At 39.8% G+C, this 24,001-nt stretch overlaps 1 protein-coding gene across 9 annotated transcripts in view; it reads right to left on the reverse strand.

Moving 5' to 3' along the window:
• The window catches only part of SLC6A9 (solute carrier family 6 member 9), a 57,073-nt gene that overhangs the window by 9,082 nt on the left and 23,990 nt on the right, over window positions 1–24,001 (reverse strand). For 8 of the 9 annotated variants that reach the window (XM_087960136.1, XM_087960132.1, XM_087960138.1 and 5 more), the window contains 3 exons: window positions 3,364–3,520; window positions 2,495–2,626; window positions 557–812 (listed from right to left, as the gene is read on the reverse strand). In XM_087960136.1, the coding sequence (XP_087816262.1) occupies window positions 557–812; window positions 2,495–2,618 (380 nt within the window). In that variant the 5' untranslated portion in view covers window positions 2,619–2,626; window positions 3,364–3,520. Of the gene's footprint in view, window positions 1–556; window positions 813–2,494; window positions 2,627–3,363; window positions 3,521–18,654; window positions 18,790–24,001 lie in introns of those variants that run through there. The other variant, XM_087960129.1, reaches the window with a different exon arrangement.

The raw sequence follows: 24,001 nt of genomic DNA on the forward strand, positions 1-24,001 counted from the left end.
TAGAGTATAAATACTCTATTAGAGTATTCTTGGATTTCCTAATTCAAGGGACAAAATGGATTTATTTCAACTCAAGTAAAAAATACTGCAATTTTATTTTCTTACCTACTGTTTCCATCCCTTGGTACAGCAAGTCTATCTGCCTCTGATTATAAATCATGTTAATAACATATGGCTCTGCCTACATCCAATCTTTCTGCTACCTGTTCCATTTCAAGCAACATCTTTCCAATATGCAACTTGCCTTAGGGGATGTCATTCAGACACATAGGTTGGGATGGTGGCTGAAACTTATAGACAGAATGAGCTAGGATCACAGATTCCATGTGCCATTGTGACCTATCCAATTATGGATCAGTTTTCCATAACTCTGTCCCTGTCTGTATGTTTTGAATTAAAACTTCCATCATCCCCAGTAAGTGCAGTAACTAAATGCTCAGAAGTTGTAAGATCAGATTATTCCCACGGAAGGGGAAGAATGTAAACCAATTCCCATTTTCCCCCATATCCATTTACACAATCCCCCTCCCTGCCCATTATCTGCCCCCATTATCACCTCCAGTATTCCTCACTGGGGCTAGTGCGCTTCAGAGTCTGGTTGAAGATATGTGTGATGTTGACTGATGAACCCATTGAGCTGTTGGTAACATCCAACACGCTGGTGCAATTTCCTGTATTCCAAAAGTTATTACAGTATGTCCAGGGTAGTACCCGTGTCATTGATGAGAAGAAATAATAGAAGGCGATACAGATCACAACATTGTAATAGATTCCAATGTAGCTTGAGACAACCATCATACCATAGCCAACACCTGAAGGAAATAAAAGTATAAGGATAAATAGGAAGATTTTGAGGTGGGAGTTTGCTGATCCATGTAACACATTGATGTTGGAATTGTAAAGTAGAGGATGTAAGTTTGCAACGTGCAAACTACATATGGCAAGTTTAATTTAAAAGCAGAAACAATAAAGCCCATGAGGCTAGTTTATGATACAGAGTTAGGTCCTGCCAACACTCACACACACTGATTAGGTTTATACAACTTAAACAATATTGTGGTTTGTGGTTCAGCATGTTTTTTGGAACCTATCCATTCTCCTATCCAGTTGTGTGAATCAGATTATCCATTAAGCCATTACATGGTTCATTGAAGCGTATGCAAGGAGCTGAATATCACAATTAGAATTGACTGTTGGTGATTTAGCATTAAATATCTAGTGCAAACACTGTCATTACAGTCTTCTGCTTCCAGATTCAGAACAGCAAAAATGAAGCCATGAGATGAGAAGCAGAAGGCTGCATATGAATAGTATCTAGATTAGAGGGACCATAACTCATATGTTTACAACTGGGCAGAATAAATATGGCAGAAAGCTAGTGCTAGGAAGTAAATATTCTGACCTTTTCTTTTGGATTTATTGTGAACTTCAAATTTTCTACCTTTAAAAAAGCAGATTCTCTGAAATGAAAACACAGGCTTGGTGCTAGGCCTTCAATCAGGTTTTTAGCAATAATCAGATATGGTTCTAGAAATTGTGTTCACATTATGTGGCTGACAGTTATCCAGTCCTCTGGCCAATTAGATCAAAACTGGATGTCATACAGCAACCATTTAAAAAATTCTAGAGTTGCTGCAAGGAAGCTAAGGGGATATCTTTTATCTCCAGTTGCTCTCCCCAGTGGGGGCAGAAATATGTATTTGTTTGATCAGACTTGGATAGTCAGGAGTGGATGTAATAGGTATCCACCATTGTTTTGTTTTGTTGCTTTGTTTTATTTTCTTTCCTTCCTTCCTTCCTTCCTTCCTTCCTTCCTTCCTTCCTTCCTTCCTTCCTTCCTTCCTTTCCTTTCCTTCCTTCCTTCCTTCCTTCCTTTCCTTCCTTCCTTTTTCTTTTTTTCAAGACATCTGCAGCAAGTTGAGATTTCTGTCGAATGATGAAATGTGCATTGTGCATCAAAACATAATTTCTGCTGTTTACATAATTGTGTGCAAATTTGTAACGTAAGTAGAAAGGGACTAGGATCTGTACTGCACTGTTGTATTCATGCATGCTGTGTCATCTACATCCTTCTTTGTCCTGCAGGGATGTGGGTGTGGGTGTGTGTGGGTGTGTCCAAAACTGCAACAGGTGTGGTGATGGTCCCAGAAAAGTGTCTTTAGGACTTCAATTCTGCCTCAGAAGGAGAAAGCAATCGTCCACTCACAGGAAGCAATGTGGATGATGTAGCTGACCTGGAAGTGGGGCAGGATAGCAACTTTCACCTCCAACTACTAAAATTCTCTAGTTTTAAATGTTTGTAAAACATATTAATATATCTAATGATACCGATTTCTTATTTGATAACGTCAGTGTGTCTTGAAAAATCTCAGCTCAGACATTTTGTTGCACGTGGGGGTGGGAGGGGGAACGGGGGTGGGGGCACGTGGGATGCAGATGGAGAATGTGATTGAGGCAGAGTAATCTGAGGGAGTGTCCATTGGTTCTCTCTCACCTTTAAACATGGGGCTGATCCTCCAGACGCCCAAGCAGCCCTGGCTAGCAAATTGTCCTAAAGAGAGTTCCAAGAAAAACAAGGGGATCCCGCAGAAGACCAGCATGATGAAATAGGGGAACATGAAAGCACCTAGAGGCAGAACAAAAGGAAGCAATCAGTCTTACAGGATTTCAGGAGTACAAGTCATGCTCTGTATGCCAAAGTCAAATTCAGTTCCTGGCCTCTGCAGTTATAAAGAGTCAGCGTAGAATAAGAAAGCACTTTGGGTAAGATTTAAAAACAATTTTGAGTTGGGGACAGCTTCTTATTCTCGTATTGAGGAAATGGAGGACTTTAAAGCCCTGTGAGAAATAAAGAATACATGTTAGGTTTTATTTGAAATGGGGATAAAGCGTTCTATTTGTGCCAGCAATTCCCAGCTGTTTCATGCAGTTCTTTCCTACAAATTTAATGCCAGTAGTATGTGCAATTGGTGGGTTAGTTGGGCTTTCCCCAATCTGGTTTCTTTCAGATGGGATGTTAGTTAAAGAATTCCCAGCTCAGTTTAGTTCACAAGTCCTGAAAATCACTTCTAAACATAATACATTTAAAGTACCTCTGGTCAGGAAGGTAAGGCAACATATAGCTTTCTATCCTAAGCCAGGCCCCAAGAACAAACCTGAGTCCCAGAGTTGTTAGGATGCTACAGCAAAAGGCCCACCATTCCCTCTTGCGCTGAACCCCAGTCGGATGAAGAATAAATTATGAAGAGCTTCTCTGCTACCAGCAACTTTGTACTTTTCAGGCCAGACTATGGTAGGCCCATGTTTCCCACAAAGCCCTCACCAGCCTTCCCACAAACACAGTGCTCTGACCTCCGTACTCACCTCCTCCATTGCGGTAGCAGAGGTAAGGGAAGCGCCACACATTGCCAAGCCCAACAGCATAGCCAACACTCGTGAGAACAAATTCAATCTGGTTGGCCCAGTTGCCTCGTTTGATGTTCTCATGTCGTTTACCTGTTTCACCAAGCACAGCCCCATTCTGTCAAAAGAGGAAGGACGGTCAGTTATTACAGCTAGGCTTGGAAGGAAGGAAGGCTTGATTCTACGCAGACTTTTTTTTTGGAGCTCCTTCGAGAGATGCAAAGAAGGAACAGCCAGAGATGAAAACACAGCCTACACCCACTTTATGTAACAGAGGATAAGGAGGGAAAGGCTGCACTCTGGTTGTTTTATGTCTCTGCCCTTCTCCAACTGATGGAAAGGCAGGGGAGGATGGGAAATCTGAGGATGGAATGGGGCTGCTACCCCCTGCTTGCCCAGATGAATAATCCTGGGTCAAGCTGTAGGAAAGCTGGCATCTGCAACACATACAAAGCAGGCATGAGATGAGGCAGCACAAAGGAACCTCTGTTCCCCTTTCTTTTGCCTGCCCAATGATCCAGCATAAGAGACCCCAGGCAGGGCCAGTCCCTCTAGTCACCCACTGCGCAGCTGAGCCCCCACAAGATCAGAGAAGCCCTGCTAGCTCAGAAAGACTCATCTAACCCGTGTTATCTTTCCATCTTTGGCCAACCAGATTCAGTTGGGAAGCGCACAACCAAGGCTGCAAGTCAACCTTATTGCTTGTTCCCAGCACATGGTTATTTATAGATATAAGCCTCCCCAAAGAACCAATTATTTTAGGAATCACCTTCTTATATGATACTTCCCTATCTACACACCATGTGCAAATGCTGCTCAGAATATATTCTCCAGAAACCTGTCTTCCCTTTTGAAAACTATTTAAACTAATGATTGCATCTAGTGGTAGGAAGTTTGACATGTTAATTATTGTATGAAAAAAGAAGTCAAATGCCCTTCAGTTTGTAGCAACCTCAGAAGTCAACCTCAGACTCTTGAACTCTCTTAAATTCTTCAAAGGAAATTTTATATACATACATACATACATACATACATACATATATACATATATATATACATATATATACATATATACATATACATATATACATATATATACATATATACATATATATATATATATATATATTCTTAAGTTTTTGGGTACTTACATGTATGGTATTCAGCTTTGTTTGGTATTTTCCCACGTCATTGTAAGTTGTGCTTTTAAAGTTGTAGCAACGTTTCGGCAGAATCTCATCTGCCATCATCAGGCTTTCTCTATAGTGTTCATCTGTTGAAACGTTGCTACAACTTTAAAAGCACAACTACAATGACGTGGGAAAATACCCAAACAAAGCTGAATGCCATACCTGTAAGTACCTCAAAACTTGAGAAACAAATTATATATATATATATATATATATATATATATATATATATATATATATATATATATGTATGTATGTATGTATGTATGTATGTATGTATGTATGTATGTATGTATGTATGTATGTATGTATGTCTAGGTGTGTTCAGGTCTTTTCCCGTGTAAGATTAAGAGTACATGGGAAAAGACCCGAACACACCTAGACCTACATACCTGTACCCGTGAAAATCTACGAAAATAAATATACACACACACACACACACATATATATATATATATATATATCAAATTTGCCTACTTAGTATGTAATATTGGCTTGATATGATTGGTTCCCCATTCCAATATGTTCAGCCGTAATTCCATTTTTCTCCAGGCAAACTTGTACCAGTTCAGTAAGTGGGAGAGAGGGTGGGGGAAATCAGCTAAATACTTACTTAAAATAAGCTACATTTAAAAATATTTCAAATAAGGGCTATAATATAATTAAACATGTGCAAAATTAAATAACCTGTAGAAGGTGCCAAAGGATGTAAACATTTATTAATGTTCTGTTACCATGTTCAATGATCAATTGAATTTGGTACCAGATATGGTAACTCTGTTTAAATCCCTTTGTACTCATAATGAAAGCAATGAGCAAAATTATTTGTTTTGGTTATCTTAGCATTTAGCATTAGGATCTAATGTAACTTAACTTTTTATGGAATCAGGAATGATAAATTAGCATTTGTATAATTATTTCAGACGCAAAGTTTTTCATATTTATTACTTCCGTTTAAGCCATTCTTAGAAATTGCTTTATTCCGAGTCACACTGTTAAACTCAGTGTTTTTGAGGGTGCCAGCTTTGATCACAGCTTTATATATTTTCAAGCAGAAATCTTCCCCAATTTTCTCTGAAGGTCCTGGGACTGGGTATGGGATCATGTATGTGCAAAACACATATCTGAACTTCAAGGTATAGCTTTTCTTTTTAGGATAGGAGAATATTAGTTTTCCACAAAATGCTGAAGGATAGATTGATATTGGGGCTTAGAAAGAGCAGCTTAAGGACATGTGATGACTGTACATACACTTAGCCAGGTTCACATTTATTCATATAACATGCTCAGCTTGATTAATGTTCATTTGTGTGTGTATGTGTGTGTGCATGTGGTGTTTCATATATTTCACAAAGCCAGTATGTTCAGTTCATTTATGGTTTGCTTGTTTGTTTATTAGGTATCCACCTGTCATTCTGAAGCTCAAGACAGCATATATAGCAATCTAACTTCCTATTTTTGTTCACAACAAAAACCTTAGGAAGTTGGTTGGGCTGAGAGAAAATGGTTCCATGGCTGAGAGGGGAATAGAACCTGCATCTCCTTGGCCCTAGTCCGATACTTTAACCACATTTCTTTAAAGTTTTCTGCAAATGCAGAAATGAGTTTGCTTATTTATGTATTTACTTGATTTGATTTGATTTCTATAGCTGCCCATCTTAGCAAACCACTCTGGGCAGCTGACATATATTCAAAACATACATTACAATTAAAGTTTTAAAACATTTTAAAACAATAAAAATATTAAAAAGCATTAAAACAATAAAAACATTATCCGAAGTATGTACAAAAGCAAGATATCTGGCCTGTTAACAATATAGGGCTCTTGGCACATGTAGCATCCCAGGCTCGGAGCCTAACAAATTTTTTAGAGCTTTACAGAAGTCTAACAGGATTGCCATTCTAATCTCTGAAGGGAGGATGATTCACAGAGCAGGGGCCACTGCAGAAAAAGCTCATCTTTTAGTCCCTGTCAGCCAACTTTTTTGTCTGCAGCATGCATATTCTATTTGACCTGGTTGGATGGGTAAAGTCTCTAGAAAAAAAGGCAACCCCCTCAGGTACCTTAGTCCCAAGACATAATGCAGTAAACGGGTTAAGTAAATTTTAGGAATGCAAACAATGTGTGCTGGATAAATTCAAAGCAAGTGCTTTCTGCTTCAGTCCAGTTTCTTAGCTGGACTAAGTTACACCAAGTTAACTTTACATCAGTCAACAACCACAAATCAAAAAAAAGGAGAGACTACCAAGATAGAAGATAATGTAGTCAAAAGAAATAGTGGAAATAGTGCCATTAATAAGTTATGAGATATATTATTCCCTTTCTTTAAATTCCCACCTTGATTTAAATCAAATTAGCAATCTGCTATCCAGGTTAAAACTATAATTGAAAAAAAAGAGTGGTCGAGCAAAAAGCCACTACTCTGAAATCAGTATCAATTAGTAGTTAATGTGACTGTGTAAAGTAATGTAAAGACTGTGACTATAGTTAAATCCCCATTTGACCATGGGAGCTTTTTTTAGCAGTGATTATACATCAGCTGCAAAACCCTTGCAGGAGTACTGCTGTGATGATAAAATGATGAGAGGCCACTACATATGCCACCTTTAACTTCTAGAGGAAATATACTTTCCCCACTGGAAGAATATGGTAGGCACTTCCAGTCAAGTTGTTATTGTGAAATATAGTGGCTTGTTCATAGAATTGAATTGTATATAGGACACAACAGAAATCATTGAAAGTATATATATATTTGTACTTTGTCTTTCTTCCTGGTGGGGAAAAAAATCCAGTCCAGTATCTTTTGACTGGGTAGAATAGGGGTCTCCAATCTTGGCAACTTTAAGACTTGTGGACTTCAACTCCCAGAATTCCACAAATCTTAAAGTTGCCAAGGTTGGAGACCCCTGCTTTAGAAGTTGTGCTTCTCAAACTACTCAGTGAACCTGTGATCAGTACAATAATTTCTAGGATGTAATGAAGGGGCATGGCCAGAAGGGGGAACCTCATGCCTCTAACTAACAACTCCAGCTCTAGTCTGCTGCTATTAGATAAAGGATGCTAAGCAAGGTTGGCCCATCGCTCTCCCAAATGAACCTATTGCTACCCCAAGCCCCAAAAGACCAGGATGCATGCTCCATCTTCTCTGTCCCATAGGGAGAAGAAAAAAAAGGAGCAAACTGTTTATTGTTGCCCACATTCTGGGCTGATAGAGGCACATTTTAGTTCTGGAACAGCAGCTTGCACAGATGCCCAAACAAGATGGGATGCTGACATCAAGCGTGAACCCTTTTCTAGGACAACACAAATAGATCTTTTGTCCACCCAGCTCCACACTGGCACCACCACTTCTCTGTATCTCCCAACAGAACAAGAGCAAAGCTCAGATCAAATGGGGAGCAGGGAGGAGGGTTCATCACAACAACAACAACAAAAACAGTTTCTCATCCAGAAATGGGTAATGAATTTCTGGCTTTGTGCTGGAACAAGAATCTCCTGGGTGCTGTGGCTCTTATTCTGCCTTTCATTCTATTGGGAGTTGATAGAAGCTAGCCAGTTCACCTGCAAACTAAATTGGAACATTGATGGTCCATATCCCCTATGTGCCTGTATCAATTTCCACCAGTTCAGTTCAATCTTTTGTTTACAACTTTACATATTCAAGAAAGAATTTGGGAGCTAAAGTGGATTGAAGGTATGTCAGCCACTTATGATAAAACAACAGATCATGGATTTTCTTTTTGAGATCAGAGCAGAATTCTTCAGACAGAGCAAAAGCACAAAGTAGCCTTATTATAACCAAACAGCAAAGAGAGGTGACTGCCCATTCTTAACAGCCAGGAGATTGCAAGCTTTGGATTGTACCTGTTTCACTTCACTATTAACAAACACCAATGTGATTTTTGGATCTTTTGTATTCAGAAAACTTGGGTTTAGTGCAATAAAATATATTGACTGGTATGGTGTGAATCCTGGCCGGCCAACAGCTTGCACATTGAGTGCTATGTTAGTCATTCAAATGCAGTATCTCTGCTGAGGAGAGAAAGGAGTTGAAGACATGGTTCCTCCACTACCTAATGGAAGATTTAGTGGCCAGCACTGCTCAAATAAAAATAGAGGGAGCAGAAGACATGGCTTCCTAGACATATGAGATGTGTCCAAAAATAAGACCTGGACAAGATAATTTCACAGAATCCTCAATAAAAAAAAAAAAAATCTCTCTTTCGCCCTGCTTCATAGAACACAATCCAGTTCTTAGACATATATTATGCTGTTCAATCAATTGCTAACAATGGCTATAACAAATGGAAAATGTCATTTCAGTTCTGCTTTCTGTCACCGAGATGGAATGGGGCTGTCAGATAGTGAATTGTGCACTTCAGCGTGTCATTCAATTAGAGATAGTAGTCGCATGGACACAGAGATGCCAAGAAACCATCTTCTGCACTAATTTGGGAGAAAAGACTGGCAGAATGCAATGGGGGTTGAGCCTTCCACAAATAACCATAGCTGTCCGTGACCCTTGGGAACAGAAGGTGAGGGAGACCACTGTACATTGGTGATCTAGTGTTAAGCTTGGTGGGAACAAAAACATGTAAGACATAGGATTATCTTTCGGATTAGAGGAAACTACTACTTTGAGTATTCCTGAGATACTACTCCTTCCTGATCATGTTGCTTTACTCTCCAAGCCACTGGCTGAATAAAAATACTGTAGGATAAAATCCTTTTACATCACTATAAACATAGCACCACAAACAATTCAAAATTCTACTGTAATTCTTGTCTATGTCTATACCTGACCTTTTGGAAACTTGAAAACTTACACCATAATAAACAAGATCTTGGAAGGAATGCAGATAAGGTAAATCTCTGAAATTTTTGCACATTTACCCTAAGCAAAGTGGGGAGCTAAGGGAATTAGCTCCTTGGGTCAATATTTCAAAAGTGATACAGCATCATGGTCATGGTGGAGTGGTTATATAAGAGTAACCTACTTAATCCGACCTTAGTTTTTGTTCTTTCAGTCCATTTCATCAGATGTGTGAAATATTAGAGCGAGTTGGCAAAATGTGTATACACACTTGCAGTAAAATGGAAAATGTATACTTTGTGACATTTCAAATAAAGCTTAAATAAATGCAAAAGCAGTATTTACAATATAACAGCAGGGAATGGTGATTACATAATTGTTGCTGTGGGCCAAGAAATCAATGTTCCTGCTCATATCAAAATGAAAAATAATCTACCTTCATTAGAGGTTTGCAGTTGCCTGATGAAATCTCTTTTGAGTGTTTATGCATTGAAGAATGGCATTTTTCAGATCAGTTGGGGTTATTTTAACCTGGGGGGGGGGGGAGGTTGCTCTGCTATTTTCTGATTATAATACAAATATCTCATTAATTTTCTCACGTAAGACCTGAGCTGGCAATGCTCCCACATTTAACAAACTTTCAGTGTGGAGTACAGGGGGTGAAAAATGTAGAAAGACCCTGGAGCTGAGCTTCAGATGACTGCATCCCTGCAGTTTTCTTGGCAGCCTTGCCATTGCCTTTTTCTGGGATGTTTTTCAACTCCTCAGAATGTAGCCAGAATCAACTGACTTTGTTTTCAGGCAGTTTTTGAGTCTTCTCTCAAATAACGCAGGGCTCTGGGATTGCATAGACATGCCATAATATTCACACCTTCACCTTCTTATTCCCTATTAAGGTGCTACTTCTCTGAGCCACAGCAGCCCGGATGCAGCTTTCTCTCTTTTGTTTTGTGAAATATATAGCAGCACAGAGAGCAGAGATTCCGGAGTGCTTTTTCCTTTTGGCCAGTACAACTTTCCCTAGTTGAGCAAGGAATCTGGGGCAGAGAGAGGAAACACTGGTCTCCTGCCCTTGTCCCACGGAAGCAGGGAACCCAGATGCTGTAAATCAAATAACTAGCTCCTTCCCTGCTCTGCTTGTCCTTCCTGCTTCGATTGAGTCCCTGCTTGGGGCTTAGGACCATTCATGCTCCCTGAGCAGGGGCTCAGGACAAGATGTTCAGGCAGGAGCCACATGTGGCTGACTGGCACATTTGCCTATGCAGTGAATTGGTTGTCTGCCTGGTTACACAACACTACAAAGGAAATTTGGTACACCATCTGGGAGTTTTTGCTATAAAGAGCTATGATGAACGAGATGCTTCAGGCAGGCCTTTCCCAACTTGTTGCCCTCCAGATGGGCCAGATTACAATGCACAGAATCTTCAGCCAGCTTGTACTCTCCAGCAGGCCAGGACTTTGAAAGGATTCTCATTGGGAAAAAAATCTGTTCCAATGTATCCTGCAACCTACAAGAGTGTTGTCTTTATTCTGGAATTTGACGTGTTTCAAACTGGCCAGCTGAACTGGAACAAGGCAAATGAACCATAAAGAAACAGGTGTGTTTGAGATCTCAATTCAGAAACAAAATACGAAAAACAAAAGAAGACCTACTGTCAAGTTGAAGGACGGATCTTCCATTGCTGACCTCTTAAAACAGCTAATTCTGACCAAGATAATCTGATTAAGTTGCAAAGTGAGCACTAATGAGGCGTGCGCTCAGTTTAATTAATGGAGCTTGGCCCACTCTAGCCACATGATTTCCACTTAAATGGGGGCTCCATCTTAAAACAAGCACAGTAAAAACCTGAAGTTAGAAGCTCCCAGCCAGTGGTAGGATTCAGCCAGTTTGCACCACATCGGGAGAACCGGTTATTAACTTTTGGAGCAGTTTGGTGAACTGGTTGTTGGAAGAAATCATTAGGGCAGAGAACCGGTTGTTAAATTATTTGAATCCCACCACAGCTCCCAGCATGATTAGATGAGCCAATCTGTAGAAGTTGAGGATCAATTAGGTAGTCCGTGACTTATGACCATAATGGAGCCCAGAATTTCCACCAAAAGTCTTGACAGTCATAAATCAAGGCACCTATGTGACTGGCCCAATTTTATAATCTTTTTTTTGCAGTATTTATTTATTTATTTATTTATTTATTATTTAATTTATATTGCCACCTATTCACCCATGGTGACTCGAGATGGCTTACACAATGTAAAACCATATTTAAAACAAAAAAATAAAATAAAATAAAAACAATAAAAACTAACAAAAAGAATCAAATAAATTAGTAAAGTACAATAGAACAAAAAATTTTGGGGGGAACCACTCCCACCCCCCCTGCCCTGCCAACAGCAGATCACACTAGCCATTTGATGGGCTCCATCCCACTCTGGGTTCCCCAGGCTCGCTGGCAAAACAAGGACTTCAGTGCCTTTCGAAAGAGTGCTAGAGTGAGGACCATTCTAATCTCTGGGGGAATGATATTCCAGAGAGAGGGAGCCATCACGGAGAAGGCCCTTCTTCTGGGTCCCACCAGGTGTATCTCCCTCAGGGATGGGACCCGCAACATTCCCTGCCTCCCCGCTCTAATGGGTTGGGTGGATGTGACCGGCAAGAGACCTTCCTTCAGATAACCTGATCCCAAGCCATAAAGGGCTTTAAAGGTGACAACCAGCACCTTGAAACGCACCTGGAAGCAAATCGGCAACCAATGCAGCTCCTGCAGGAGAGATGATACATGTGCACACCAGGGTCTGCACAAAACCATGCAGGCCGCTGCATTTTGCACTAACTGGAGCTTCCAGATGCTCTTCAAGGGCAACCCCATGTAGAGCGCATTGCAATAATCAAGACAGGAAGTAACCAGTAGCAGCTCTTACCATTCATTCATTTAATGAATGCAGCGGCTATAAAATCAGTCCATTTGTTCCTATTGGCATTTTTTTTTGCCGGAAACCAATCCAAAGGCCAGTAATATGTAAAAAATGTTGCAAATTGTGGTCACGTGACCAAGAACACAACAGCTGAACTGACAGAATAAGTGAACCTGTTGCTATGTGCCCAAAATGCAGTCATGTGACTGCAGTGTGCACACATGCCACCGGCAAAATTCTAGAATTGGGTTGTAAGTAACTTACAAGTACCGCTGTAAGTTTGAGTAGGTTAGGGTTAGGGTTAGGCAACCAGTTATTAAGCAAAAGCTACTTGTACTTCCTTAATAAGAAATTCAGTCAGGAAATCACTTCCCTCCTGCATGCCAGGAGAAAGGTGAGTTTTGAAATTTTAGCCACCTGGACTTCATTCACCTTCAGTCATCCTTGCTATTTGCCAACCCCACAAAGAAACTGGTTTAGCAAAGGAGGATAAATTCCCCAACAGTTCCTCATTAGAAGAAAGCACTTGAATTTATTTCCAGAAAAGGTCAAGGCTGAGAACAGTTATGGCTGCTCATTTAGCGACCCTATTTCTAAGGAGAAGTGAAACAAGTTTTCTTCACATAGTTCATTGCTCACATCTCACATCGAGTCTCAATTTAAAGACAGTTAGGTATTTAGGCAAAAAAACAAATATTTGGAGGAAGGTGTGTCCAGGTCTAGGATCATGTAAGCCATGTCAATATAGCATATATCTGAATAATAATCCATTTCCACATTTACATATATGTGTGAATTATTAGAATTATTATTATCATACCAATATGAATATGATGTTAGTTATACATTTTAATCCTTGTTTCTTCTATTTTTAAAAAAACACTAAAAGCAGCTATATATAACTCTTCTTAACACCTGATATATATCTTTGCCTAATATATGTATAGTTGAATATGCATTTGTTTTGTATCCAATAATCTTAAATGCATCTTTGCTGCACATTTTATACACTTTTTGTATGCAATTTGAGCTGAGAAATATTAAACAGTATTAGCAGACTAAATGCAGCTACAGATTGATTTTTTAAAAAATAATTTATGTAATGTACCACTTTATGTAAAAAAGAATTCTGCAACAGTTTTAAAATCTCCCCCAGTATCTTATGTGCCTGCAATTTCATAAAAACTTGAAAAGCATCACTCTTGATTTCTGCCAAGAGGAAAACTCACCAGAAAATAAATACAATATTGCCAGAGAATAAGATGTTGGCCTGAAGATGAGAAAACATTGCTGTAACCAATTGTATTATATAAATGTTGGGTGCAGCCAGAGGGTCAACTCAAACATTTCAAAACCAAGTCTTCTAGGCATGTTCTGGGAATACTGGGAAGTAGTAGAAGAGGAGTATACTGACTTTTGTGAGGAAGGTTCAACATATTATTTCATTCCTATTGAATCAGGATGATTTTACTGGTTGGCTTGGTTCAGCCATACAAACCAGATGCAGAATATGAAATGTTCTTTCCTTCTTTCCTTCCTTCCTTCCTTCTTTCCTTCCTTCCTTCCTCCCTCCCTCCCTTCCTTCTCCTTTCCTCCCTTCCAGGGATGTCCTCATTGGTAAGTTATGATTAAACAATCCTTACCAATCAAGAACACCAAACTATTGTCTTTGCCTCAGCATTACAGTTCAAATATTATTAGTTTAAAAACACGTACATTTAGGGATACACATTCATTGACATATACATTAACTCATCTGTGGAATAAATAACAAATCATCCCTTTGCTATGTGCACATCCACACACACACACACACACTTTGTTCTTGAATTGTGCAACACTTTAAATTCATTTCCAAAAAGATGCACTAGATCATACGGAAGTGGGAAAATTCCTCTCAACAACTTTTCCAAACAGTCCCATCTTTTTTGAAATCTTGCAATAGCTGGCTACAGCTACAAAGAGAAGGTACGTTTGCCCCTGCTGGTTCTGAAACACCTTAAGTGCTGCACAGCCCCAATGTATATCTATTTAAGAAATGCAGTAACTGCCAGAGTGACACCTGTATTAGGCTGCTGTAGCAAAAATACCATTTAAAAAACTGACACATTTATTATGTCATATGGTTGTGGGCAAGAGTCAACTTTGGATAAATCAAATGAAAATCAAACTGCATTAAAGATGTGGTACCAAGGCATTTTACTTTTGAAAGCACATGGTTCAGAAAGTTGCCACGTTTCTCTAGGAAGCTTGTAGACACAAATGGGAAGAAAAAATTTATGCTCCCTGCCATGTAAAACCCTTCTCATGCCATTAACCTGCTTGGCTTCAACAGAAGTACCTCTTAACTGAACTTGTAGGCCATCCAGCTTCTCCCAACAGGAAATCTCAATCTGTCACTAGTTTTATGCTGAGAAGCACCTGTTACCTGGAAATTCTTTTTTGGCAAGTAGTTCCTAAGTGACATGTTGCTCTTGCAGTCATGAGGGAAGGTCTGGGCTAAAAGCCAGGTGTGACAAGTAGTAGTTGACTAGAAGCCAAGGGAAATCCTTCTTTGGATCCTTACTCATGTATTTTTCAGATCAAGAGCAGTTTCACCTGACTCCATCAAAAAAGATCACAATCAAGTAGAAGGCAGGGTGGTCGGCCTACATTGGTATGGAAAGGATCCATTCTGTTCATTAAAAGGTGTCTTTATTATCAAAGGACTTGGGAAACCACTTCAAGTGTCAATCATAATTGAGAAAGAATAAATCTATCCCTAGGTTCAAGCTGCCCAGAAGCCTTAGTGTGCAAACTGTAGTATCCAGGTTTTTTTTTTTTTTTGCCAACCTCAAATACCAAAATGCAGGAAAATGAACTACAAGTTTTAATATGTGGCCCTTCCTCATTACAGCAGCTCCCTTACTCAATTAGTTAATGTTGATTTTAAAAGAAAGAAAAGTTATTTGCTTCACTGACTGCAATAATGCTTTGGACTCCATCTGGCATATAGAGATGAACCTTGAATTGCTATACAAAGCAAAATATAGAAAAAATGCATGACCCGATTAAATCTAAGCATCCGCTCATCAGTGCATGATAAAAATAAACAGGCAAAGCGAGATTTCCAACCAGGCAAAAGGAATTAAACAAGAATGCAATTCTACAAATTCCTCCACTTTCTAACTCATCCGTGAGTTGCAACGAACTTCACTTATGGTTTGCCTTGAATTGAATGGTTACTATCTATTTCTACTGATATTACTTTCACAAAAGCACCAGGCAAATCTAGTGCAGTAATAGAGCCCTATAAATCAGATTAAAAACTTCTGTGTTCACTTTAACTCTCCAACAAATGATGTCAAGGCTGCTTCAGGGAAAGTGACAGCCAGAAATCTTTGAAAGCTAAAAAGAAAGGAAGTGACAATGGACACCAAAACTCTTATCTAATTCTAATGCAAACAACACATTTGTTTGCAGACTGAAGGTGTGGGTGTTTGGTTGGCATTCCCAGTTCCTAAGATAGCCACTAAGCTTAAACTTGCAAAAAATTAACCTAGCAACATTTTTTTCAACAACAATAAATTAATGACTTATGCTCTTTGTTCTTCCTTTCTCTTTCAGTATATGTGAAAATACATATGTGAAAATGAGGGCAAATACGTAGTTTTAAAAATATATTTTGTAACTCCAGAAATTATTGAACAAATGAAAAAGGTGTATGTACCTTTCGGAAAGCCAATTAAAAAAACCTTTTTAGCTTGTGACTGATTTTTTAAAAATGTTTCTTGGCTGAATCTTGATAGAAAATAATGGAATGGCCAAGACAGTATCATCCTAAAGTTTCAAATTTACCTTGTAGAGTTTCTATAGGCAAATTACTAAGATCAACCATATATATAAAAACAGTCAGTATTTTTATTTTAAAAATACACTCCTCTTCATTTGAACAAGTTACAAATAGTCCTGATTTATCAATCTGGCTATGGAATTCGCTAGTCCTATCATTAGCCCAGATAAACAGTAGGTCTTGGGTGGAAGAATAGGTCTGCATATATCCCATGTGGCTTGTCTCTGATCAATGTTGGAAGATTTAACTGTCAGTTCAGTTTGTTTTCCTAACTCTTGGCCTCAACAACAACACACCTTGTGCTAGGTTTACTAAGGGAATAACTTCTTTAAATGGTCTCTTTGCTCTGAGAATGACTTAAAGGGTAATGGCAAAAATGGAAGTGTCCCCTGTATTTCATGGAAATATGCTATTCAGGAAGAAAAGGGAGTACAACCATTGATAATGACATTGTATTTACTCTCCTTATATATCTTTCGTATGACTTTATGCTTGGCCGCGCTGCATTCAGTTGGAGTTTTTGTTCAAATTTACAATTTGATCGCATTTAACAAGAGAGACAAAAATATTTGCACATTTCCAAGAGTGTAACACTTAACCTATGTTCATGACATTCTATATCTATACACTTACACATTTTGGATAATTAATTCCTTTGCAAAATGTTATTCTTTTAAAAAAACATTCTAATAACTGAGATTCAGTTTTGGTCACTGTAGAAAATGGTCTATGAAAACATCTCCACAGCAAGGAAGGGATTAGAATCTTATTTCACCATCTCACATTCTATTTAGTTACTTTTTCTATTAGTTCAGTTTAATTCTATGGTAGCTTAAGGAATCAATTTCCAGAGTTCTCTTGCCCCACAATGAAGTGAAATATAATTTGCAATTTTGGCACATTGATAGCATTTGCCGCTATGGGTGAGAATTATACCCCATCACAAAAATTTGGTAATACTGGTCAAAACAGTTCTGAGTTATGATACATTAAGGAAAAAAATGATTATGGAAGAGAATTAATCATGCAGTGTAATATATTTCATTTTAGAGAGAAACTCAGCTAGTATTTGCAAAATCTGGAAAAAGGGGAAAGGAACGCAATATAAATGCAGCTGCTGAATTAGGAGGTAGCATACACGCCACAAAATCCCAGCAAAAATCCCTCTAACTATAAAGCTTGTGCTCCTCTTTTGAGATAATCAGCTTTTGTATTAAGGATTCAATGTTTTTAACAATTATAGATCAGGCATGTTGAAAAAGGAAAATATGGAGCTGATATTCCTACCCTGCTTTCTCTATATCTTAGTTTTAAAGGATCCCCACCCCTTGTCAAACCTGGTTATGGCATGAAAAAATTATAACATACCTATTAACAAAACATGCAGTTCACATTTGGAACTCAGTGACCCAAGGTATCAAGACCAATACAAAAAAAATTAGGGCCAGGTTTACACACGCACGCACACACACACACACATCTATCCATTTTCATTCCAAAGGTTTTTCTAACGCTTTTGCTGCTGAAAGAAGGAAAAGAATGAACATGCTGCATCTTTTTTCTTCTGAATCGTTTAAAGGGACAGGAAAGTGGCAAACCTTAAAAAAGAACTACTTTGGGGGGGGAAAGCTTTCTATTTGCCGTAGGAACGTATCTAGACCAAACGCAACAGTCTTGGAATTAGTGGACTTGTAGGGGACTTGCATAGAAACTTAAAAAAAACCACTTACCTGTTTGCTATAATAAATATGTTTATTTCATTTTATAACGAAACAGCTTCCTATTTGGTTTTGCTCTTCTCTGCCCTTTTCACTAGCAAATGTAATGTCATGTGCAAGTTTAAGAAGAGGATAAATGGTGGTAGTGCCGAGTACTTCCTGTTTCCTAACTACACCTAGAGAACTTAAGAGAGAGATGGCAAGGACTCTCCAAGGAAACAAGAGTGGCAGCTTCCCGGAATGGGAGGATCCCCCGCCTGCTGGTGGCTCACAAGAAGGGAAGACCTGTGAATCCCCAACTAAAACTATTGCTCCATTTTGCACATTTTCACCCCCCACCCCAAGTGCTTAATTGCAGAGTGCTGGCTTCCTGAAGCAGGTGGCTCATCTGCCAAGATACCCTCCTCTGCCTGCATGCCTTGGACTTCCGCGCTCAAAATCGTTTTGTGTACTACCACCCTCATGCCAAGCAAACTGGCAAAGATGCAGGAGCCACACTGAGCCTGGCAATTCCTCACTTCACGCTGCTGTCTCCCCGGGAGCCGGCACAAAAGGCTTTGAAAGTGTGTAGCCACCGGCTTTCATTGAGTCTCCTCCGGCATTAACTTTTCCCCTTTCCCCCTTCAGCAACTTGCCGCAGGAGCAGCAGCAGCAGCAGCAACAGTATGGTTGTGCTAGGTGGTCAGCTTTGCAGTTCTCCCCGTGCGTGCCTCTGTTGTTCTGTCATCCCCATCAGCAAACAGCTCCTTCCCCACCTGGTGCTTTAGAAAAGGTGGCCCACTGACCTGTTCTTGGGGGCAAGGTCTCCCCTGGCTGCTCATTTCTGATATCTTAGGGCGTTGCGAGCACTGCTGCTGCTCCTGCTTGCTGCTTTCTTCCCATCCAGTCCTGCTGCTTCTGGGGTGATAATGCGCTCGCCTCTTACTCATGGACTTGGCATTACTTTCAGTTCAGTTCCTCCAGCACCATGCTGCCCCCGCCTGCCCAGTCTCCTGTGTGCCCTTACCGGGAGCCCATCAGCATTCTGTACCCAGACACATAGCTCTGCAGCTGGTTTCTCCGTTTCCCCCCCCCCTCTGTTTCCGTTCCTGTAAGTCTTCCTGCATCCCACATGGTAGGGTAAGAGCCCTCGGGCATTTGAAATCTTATCAATACTTCTCTTCACTTGCAGGAGGCAAAATTTATCTCCTGTCTAGTCTACCAAATTGATGTAGACAGGGAAACTGATCGGGGCCAAATTATGTAATGTCTTGAATAACTGTGGCTGAATTTTCCAGTATTTTGTCTTTTACTGAAGAGTAATCCAGAAAATGCCACATTAGAATAAAGCAAACTCATGGGAGAAAGGAGCTTTTTGCCTTAATTTCACACATGCTTTTCCTGATTTAAAGTGTGCATGTGCACACACAAACTTTATTTGGCTTTCTGGAGGCTTTCACATTGTATATTCAAACAAATGAAAAGAAATAATATTACAAAATCTACAAACAGAGCTGGGGCTAGGGCTTTTAATCACATAGATACTGCAAAAGTATTTGTTTAGATATGAATGTTGAAATAATTACTCCCACTAAAAGATAAACTTAATATTTTTATACAGTGAGGAAGAATATGACTCAGACTTGGTACCTATTCCATTTACTGGGAAGTCACTACAAATAAATAGGCAACTTTTTGCAGTGACTTCCCAAGAGAACCCATTGCTTTCTCATCAATTGTTCTTACAATGAATATAAGCAGTGTCCTATTGATTGGATTCCAAGCCCATCCAGCCTGGCAGTCTGTTTTTAGAGTGGCCAACCAACTGCAGAAGGAAATCCACTACTAGACTACCTGCAGATGGCCTTTAGAGGTTTTCACTGCCATTAAGGCTAATTGACTTCCATGAATTGGTCCAACCTTTTTTTTTTTTGAAGCCAGCAAAGCTTATAGCCAACATCACATCTTGTGGTACTGAATACCAAAGTTGAATTACATTCTGTATTTTAAAAAATCCTTATGTCTATCATGATTCTTCTAGGATTCAATTTCATTGCATGAATGTAGTTGTAGTCTTTTGAGAAGGGAAAAATAGCTTTTCCTTGTCCATTTTATCTTTTGTGCCCCTTAAACCTATAATACTTTTATACACCTTAATCATGTCCTCCTTTATCACCTCCTTTCTAGACCAAATATGTTGCAATCTTCCTTCATAGAGAGGCTGCACCAGCTTCTTGATCATCTCAATTATCCTCGATCTTCCAGATGTGGCTTCACCACTGATTTATAAAAGGACAATGTAATATTAACATCCCATTTTCAGTACCCTTCCTTATTATCCCAAACATGTTATTGGCTTTAAAAAAAAAACCAGATGCACACTGTGTTGACATTTTCATTGAACTTTTTACCGTTGCTCTGTTCCGTTTCAGCAGTCTCTAGTCTTTGCTAGTTCTGATTCCATTAATTTGTATGAGCGGTCAGGATTTTTTGGCAGCAATGCACATCACTTTATATTTGTACTCTTCTATTTTCCAAGCTGAATGGTAATAGATAGCCTTCTTACAAGTAAGTCTTTCTTACAAATAGATAGTTTTCTTACAAGTACTTGGACATTGGGATGCAAGAGTTCCAATCAAAGCAACCCAAGCAGAAGACTCTCTACTCTCTTCAACACATCCAAAGAAGGCAGTCCTAGGGTTTTAGACAGAAGACATCAGAGAACGAACTTCATGCCTCTTTCATGCAAAGTATATGCTCTGCTACAGTTCCTACGATATTACAGAGAATATGAGTTTATAACAGTTGAAGCAACAGGCACATACAATCTTAGCTGCAAGACATAACATGAAGGCCATAATCTGAGATGCAAAGAAAATTCACGGTGCCATTGTATTATCAGTTAGAACTGAGAAGGAAAACCGTGAGTTCTATGGCTATATTGTATGGGGAAACCTATTGTATCACAGACTGCTCAATCCTTTCTTGTCTGCCCAGCACACAGACACACAACGCTGAAAGAGATGTCTCAGCCACCTGATTTTGTACTAATTAGGATTAATTATCTGGATCCAGCTACTGACTACTACCACCATCCCAATTAGTCAGCTTTAACCAATGGAAAGAGAGACAATCAAGGATGGGTATTGTGTCTGGACAAGGAGAAGGGTAATAAGTAAGGAATGTCACCATCAAACCTTCTACTTAGCTGAGCTGAGGTATTCTTCAAGTTGGATGCTCACGGTTAGTGTTTCCGCATGCAGCTTGGTTTAGTTTTAGAAACAGGCGTGCTTGGCATGCTTTGAAGAATACAGCTTTACTGGTATCTACAGAAGCAAGCTACATCATCAGCACTGCCTCATTCACTGTGTTCATATGTTCCCTCCTCACTGGGCTATTTTAGGCTTGGCTGGTGCATCCTGATCTTCCAAGGGCTCCTGCTTGCAAGCACCTGTTGCAGGGCATCCTGAAAAGCCCAACCCACCCTAGAATTGATAAGAAGCTAGGGTTGCTAAGAGGTTACCCAAAGACCTATATATATATAGAACACCACATTCTCTCTAAGGCTGAGGGCAATCTGGGTGATAGGACTTGATGTGAAAGTCAATACTCTTCTTTCCTCCCACTCCACATGGATGTATGTGTGACAGTGTTACACAGTTATGTTCTGGACTACTGGCTGAATTGGTAGCAGCAGGTTGCTAATACACTACTACAGGCAGACCTTGACTTACACCAGTTCATTTAGTGAACATTCAAAGTTACAACAGCACTGAAGAAAGTGATTTATGACCATTTTTCACACTTACGACCATTGCAGTATCCCCATGGTCACATTGACTTATAACTTACAACTATTGCAACATCCCCATGATCAAAGTTCAGATGCTTGACAGTTGGCTCACATTTATGACGGTTGCAGCATCCTGGAATCATGATCTCCTTTTGCAACCTTCTGACAAGCAAGTCAATGGAGAAACTAGATTCACTTAACAGCCGTGTTACTAATTTAAGAACTGCAGTCACCCACTTAACAAATGTGGTGAGAAAAGTCATAAAATGGGGCCAAACTCACCTAACAAATTTCTCACTTAACAACATAAATTTTGGGCCCAATTATGGCCATAAGTTGGGGACTACCTGCATAAGTTGAGGACTGTGAATTGGAAACCCACTCTAGACATGAGGGAGGAGGGCTAGATGAAGCCTGCAGCTTTTCTCTCTTTTACAGAAGAGAGAGTTTCATTGCAGAATATATGTTTGCAGTTCAAAGCCCATAATACTGGACTGAACCAATAAGTTAATTAACAAATGCAAGTTTCCTACATTAGTGTTGACCAACAATTTATTTTGTAGAGCTTCATTCCAGCTTCTTCTATTCAACTCTCAAAGATTTCCTGATTTTTCAACTCAGTGGTATCAGAGGAAGGGTGTCAAACTTGCGTCATGCGCTGGCCATGCCCACCCCCGGTTTAGCAAAGGGGAAAAAAAGTCCCGATACATCACACGACAATGTGACGCTGTGAGTTTGACATCCCTGTTCCAGAGTATAGGAAGGCTGGACTAAACTGATTACTGTACAACTACAGGTTAACTAAGTACCACCTAATCCCCACATTCAAATAGACCACCGCTTTAGTGATCTCTGTTTTCTTTAACTAAGCAAGAAATATTTAATTTAGTAGCAATTTGTGAGGATGAATCTTAATATTATCATCTAGATTTATATGTCCCTGATTCCAAGATGGGAGGAAGAAAAGTGAGTACGGTCTAAGTGGAAAGGGAAGTGCAGGTCTTAATGGCATGAATTTAAAGTAAGATATCCCAGATTGTTTTCCTCAGATGGCCGTGATCTCTAGCTGCTAACCAGTGGTGGGATTCAATTTTTTTTACTACCGGTTCTGTGGGCGTGGCTTGGTGGGCATGGCAGGGGAAGGTTACTGCAAAATCCCCATTCCCTCCCCACCCCACTAACCTGCTTTCCAGCTCCGTTCTCCTGTGCAAAAGAAGACCCAGCCAATCAGCTGGGACTCAATGGGAGGCAGAGAATAGATTGGGTTGGCGGGGGTAACCAACCAGAGGTGGTATTGGCCGGTTCTCCTAATTACTCAAAATTTCTGCTACCAGTTCTCCAGAATACCACCTCTGCTGCCACCTCTTCTTAGCATCATGACAGCCATTTCTATGTAACCATTTACAAGGTCACCTTGCGCAACCTGGACCATCTGGTGACATTCAAATAATGGATAAGAGGGTGAATGAAAATGACACACCATTGGTTTAGATTTACCCAAAGTTTGGATGTATTCCAAGAATACAGAAACTTTATCCTCTCCTTGAGTTCTGATCTCACCACAGCTTGCTTTATTTATTGCTTTTTTTTTATTAGGGAGAGTTGCATAGTACAGCATATGACAGAATGTTAAGCTTTTCTGCTCTCTCGTATGGCTTCAAGCAGCCCAGATGTTTTCTGAACATCAACATCAAGAAGCCCAATCAGGCATAAATGCAACAACAGACCATCACAGTAAAATATGGAGCAGGAGGAGGGGGGGCAGGTATATGCCAGATGACGTATGGAGGCCTACCATAGCTACACATAGATGGGCTCTGGTGTGGAGGCAGTTGTTACAAGATGCTAAACTTGACCAGTCTCTCGCTCTGTATGACCTTTTTCCACTGATGCAGGAAAAGCAGATAGGAACACCGGCAGTTTTTGATGTGACCAGTAGGGGGAGCTAGTTAGATTAGGCAGAAAAAAATTCAATGCACAGATTCACTGTTCACTATTGCATGGCCCCCAACCTTTTGGGCACTAGGGACCAGTTCCATGGAGGGAGATTTATCCACAGCCTGGAAGGGGCGTGGTTTTGCATGCTGCCTGCATCCCGCAGATGGGACTTTGCTTGTTTGCGTGGCCTGGTTTCTTCCATGCTACAGCCCTGTCTCAGTCCACGGACCAGGGATTGGGGATCTCTGCACTATAGTACATTAATCCAATACAGCATGCTTTTTTTTTTATAATAACCAAGCTATAGGACTATGTATCCAAATCACATGTGGTGTGGTTATGTATCACATTGACATGTATTCATGTATTTAAGTAATTATTCTTTTAAAAACCCTGTGCGTTCATGTAACTACCAGCTATTA

The sequence above is a fragment of the Notechis scutatus genome, chromosome 3, assembly GCF_049901735.1.
Source record: "Notechis scutatus isolate UNSWTSFEM ecotype Mainland chromosome 3, rNotScu1.2, whole genome shotgun sequence".
NCBI lineage: Eukaryota > Metazoa > Chordata > Lepidosauria > Squamata > Elapidae > Notechis > Notechis scutatus.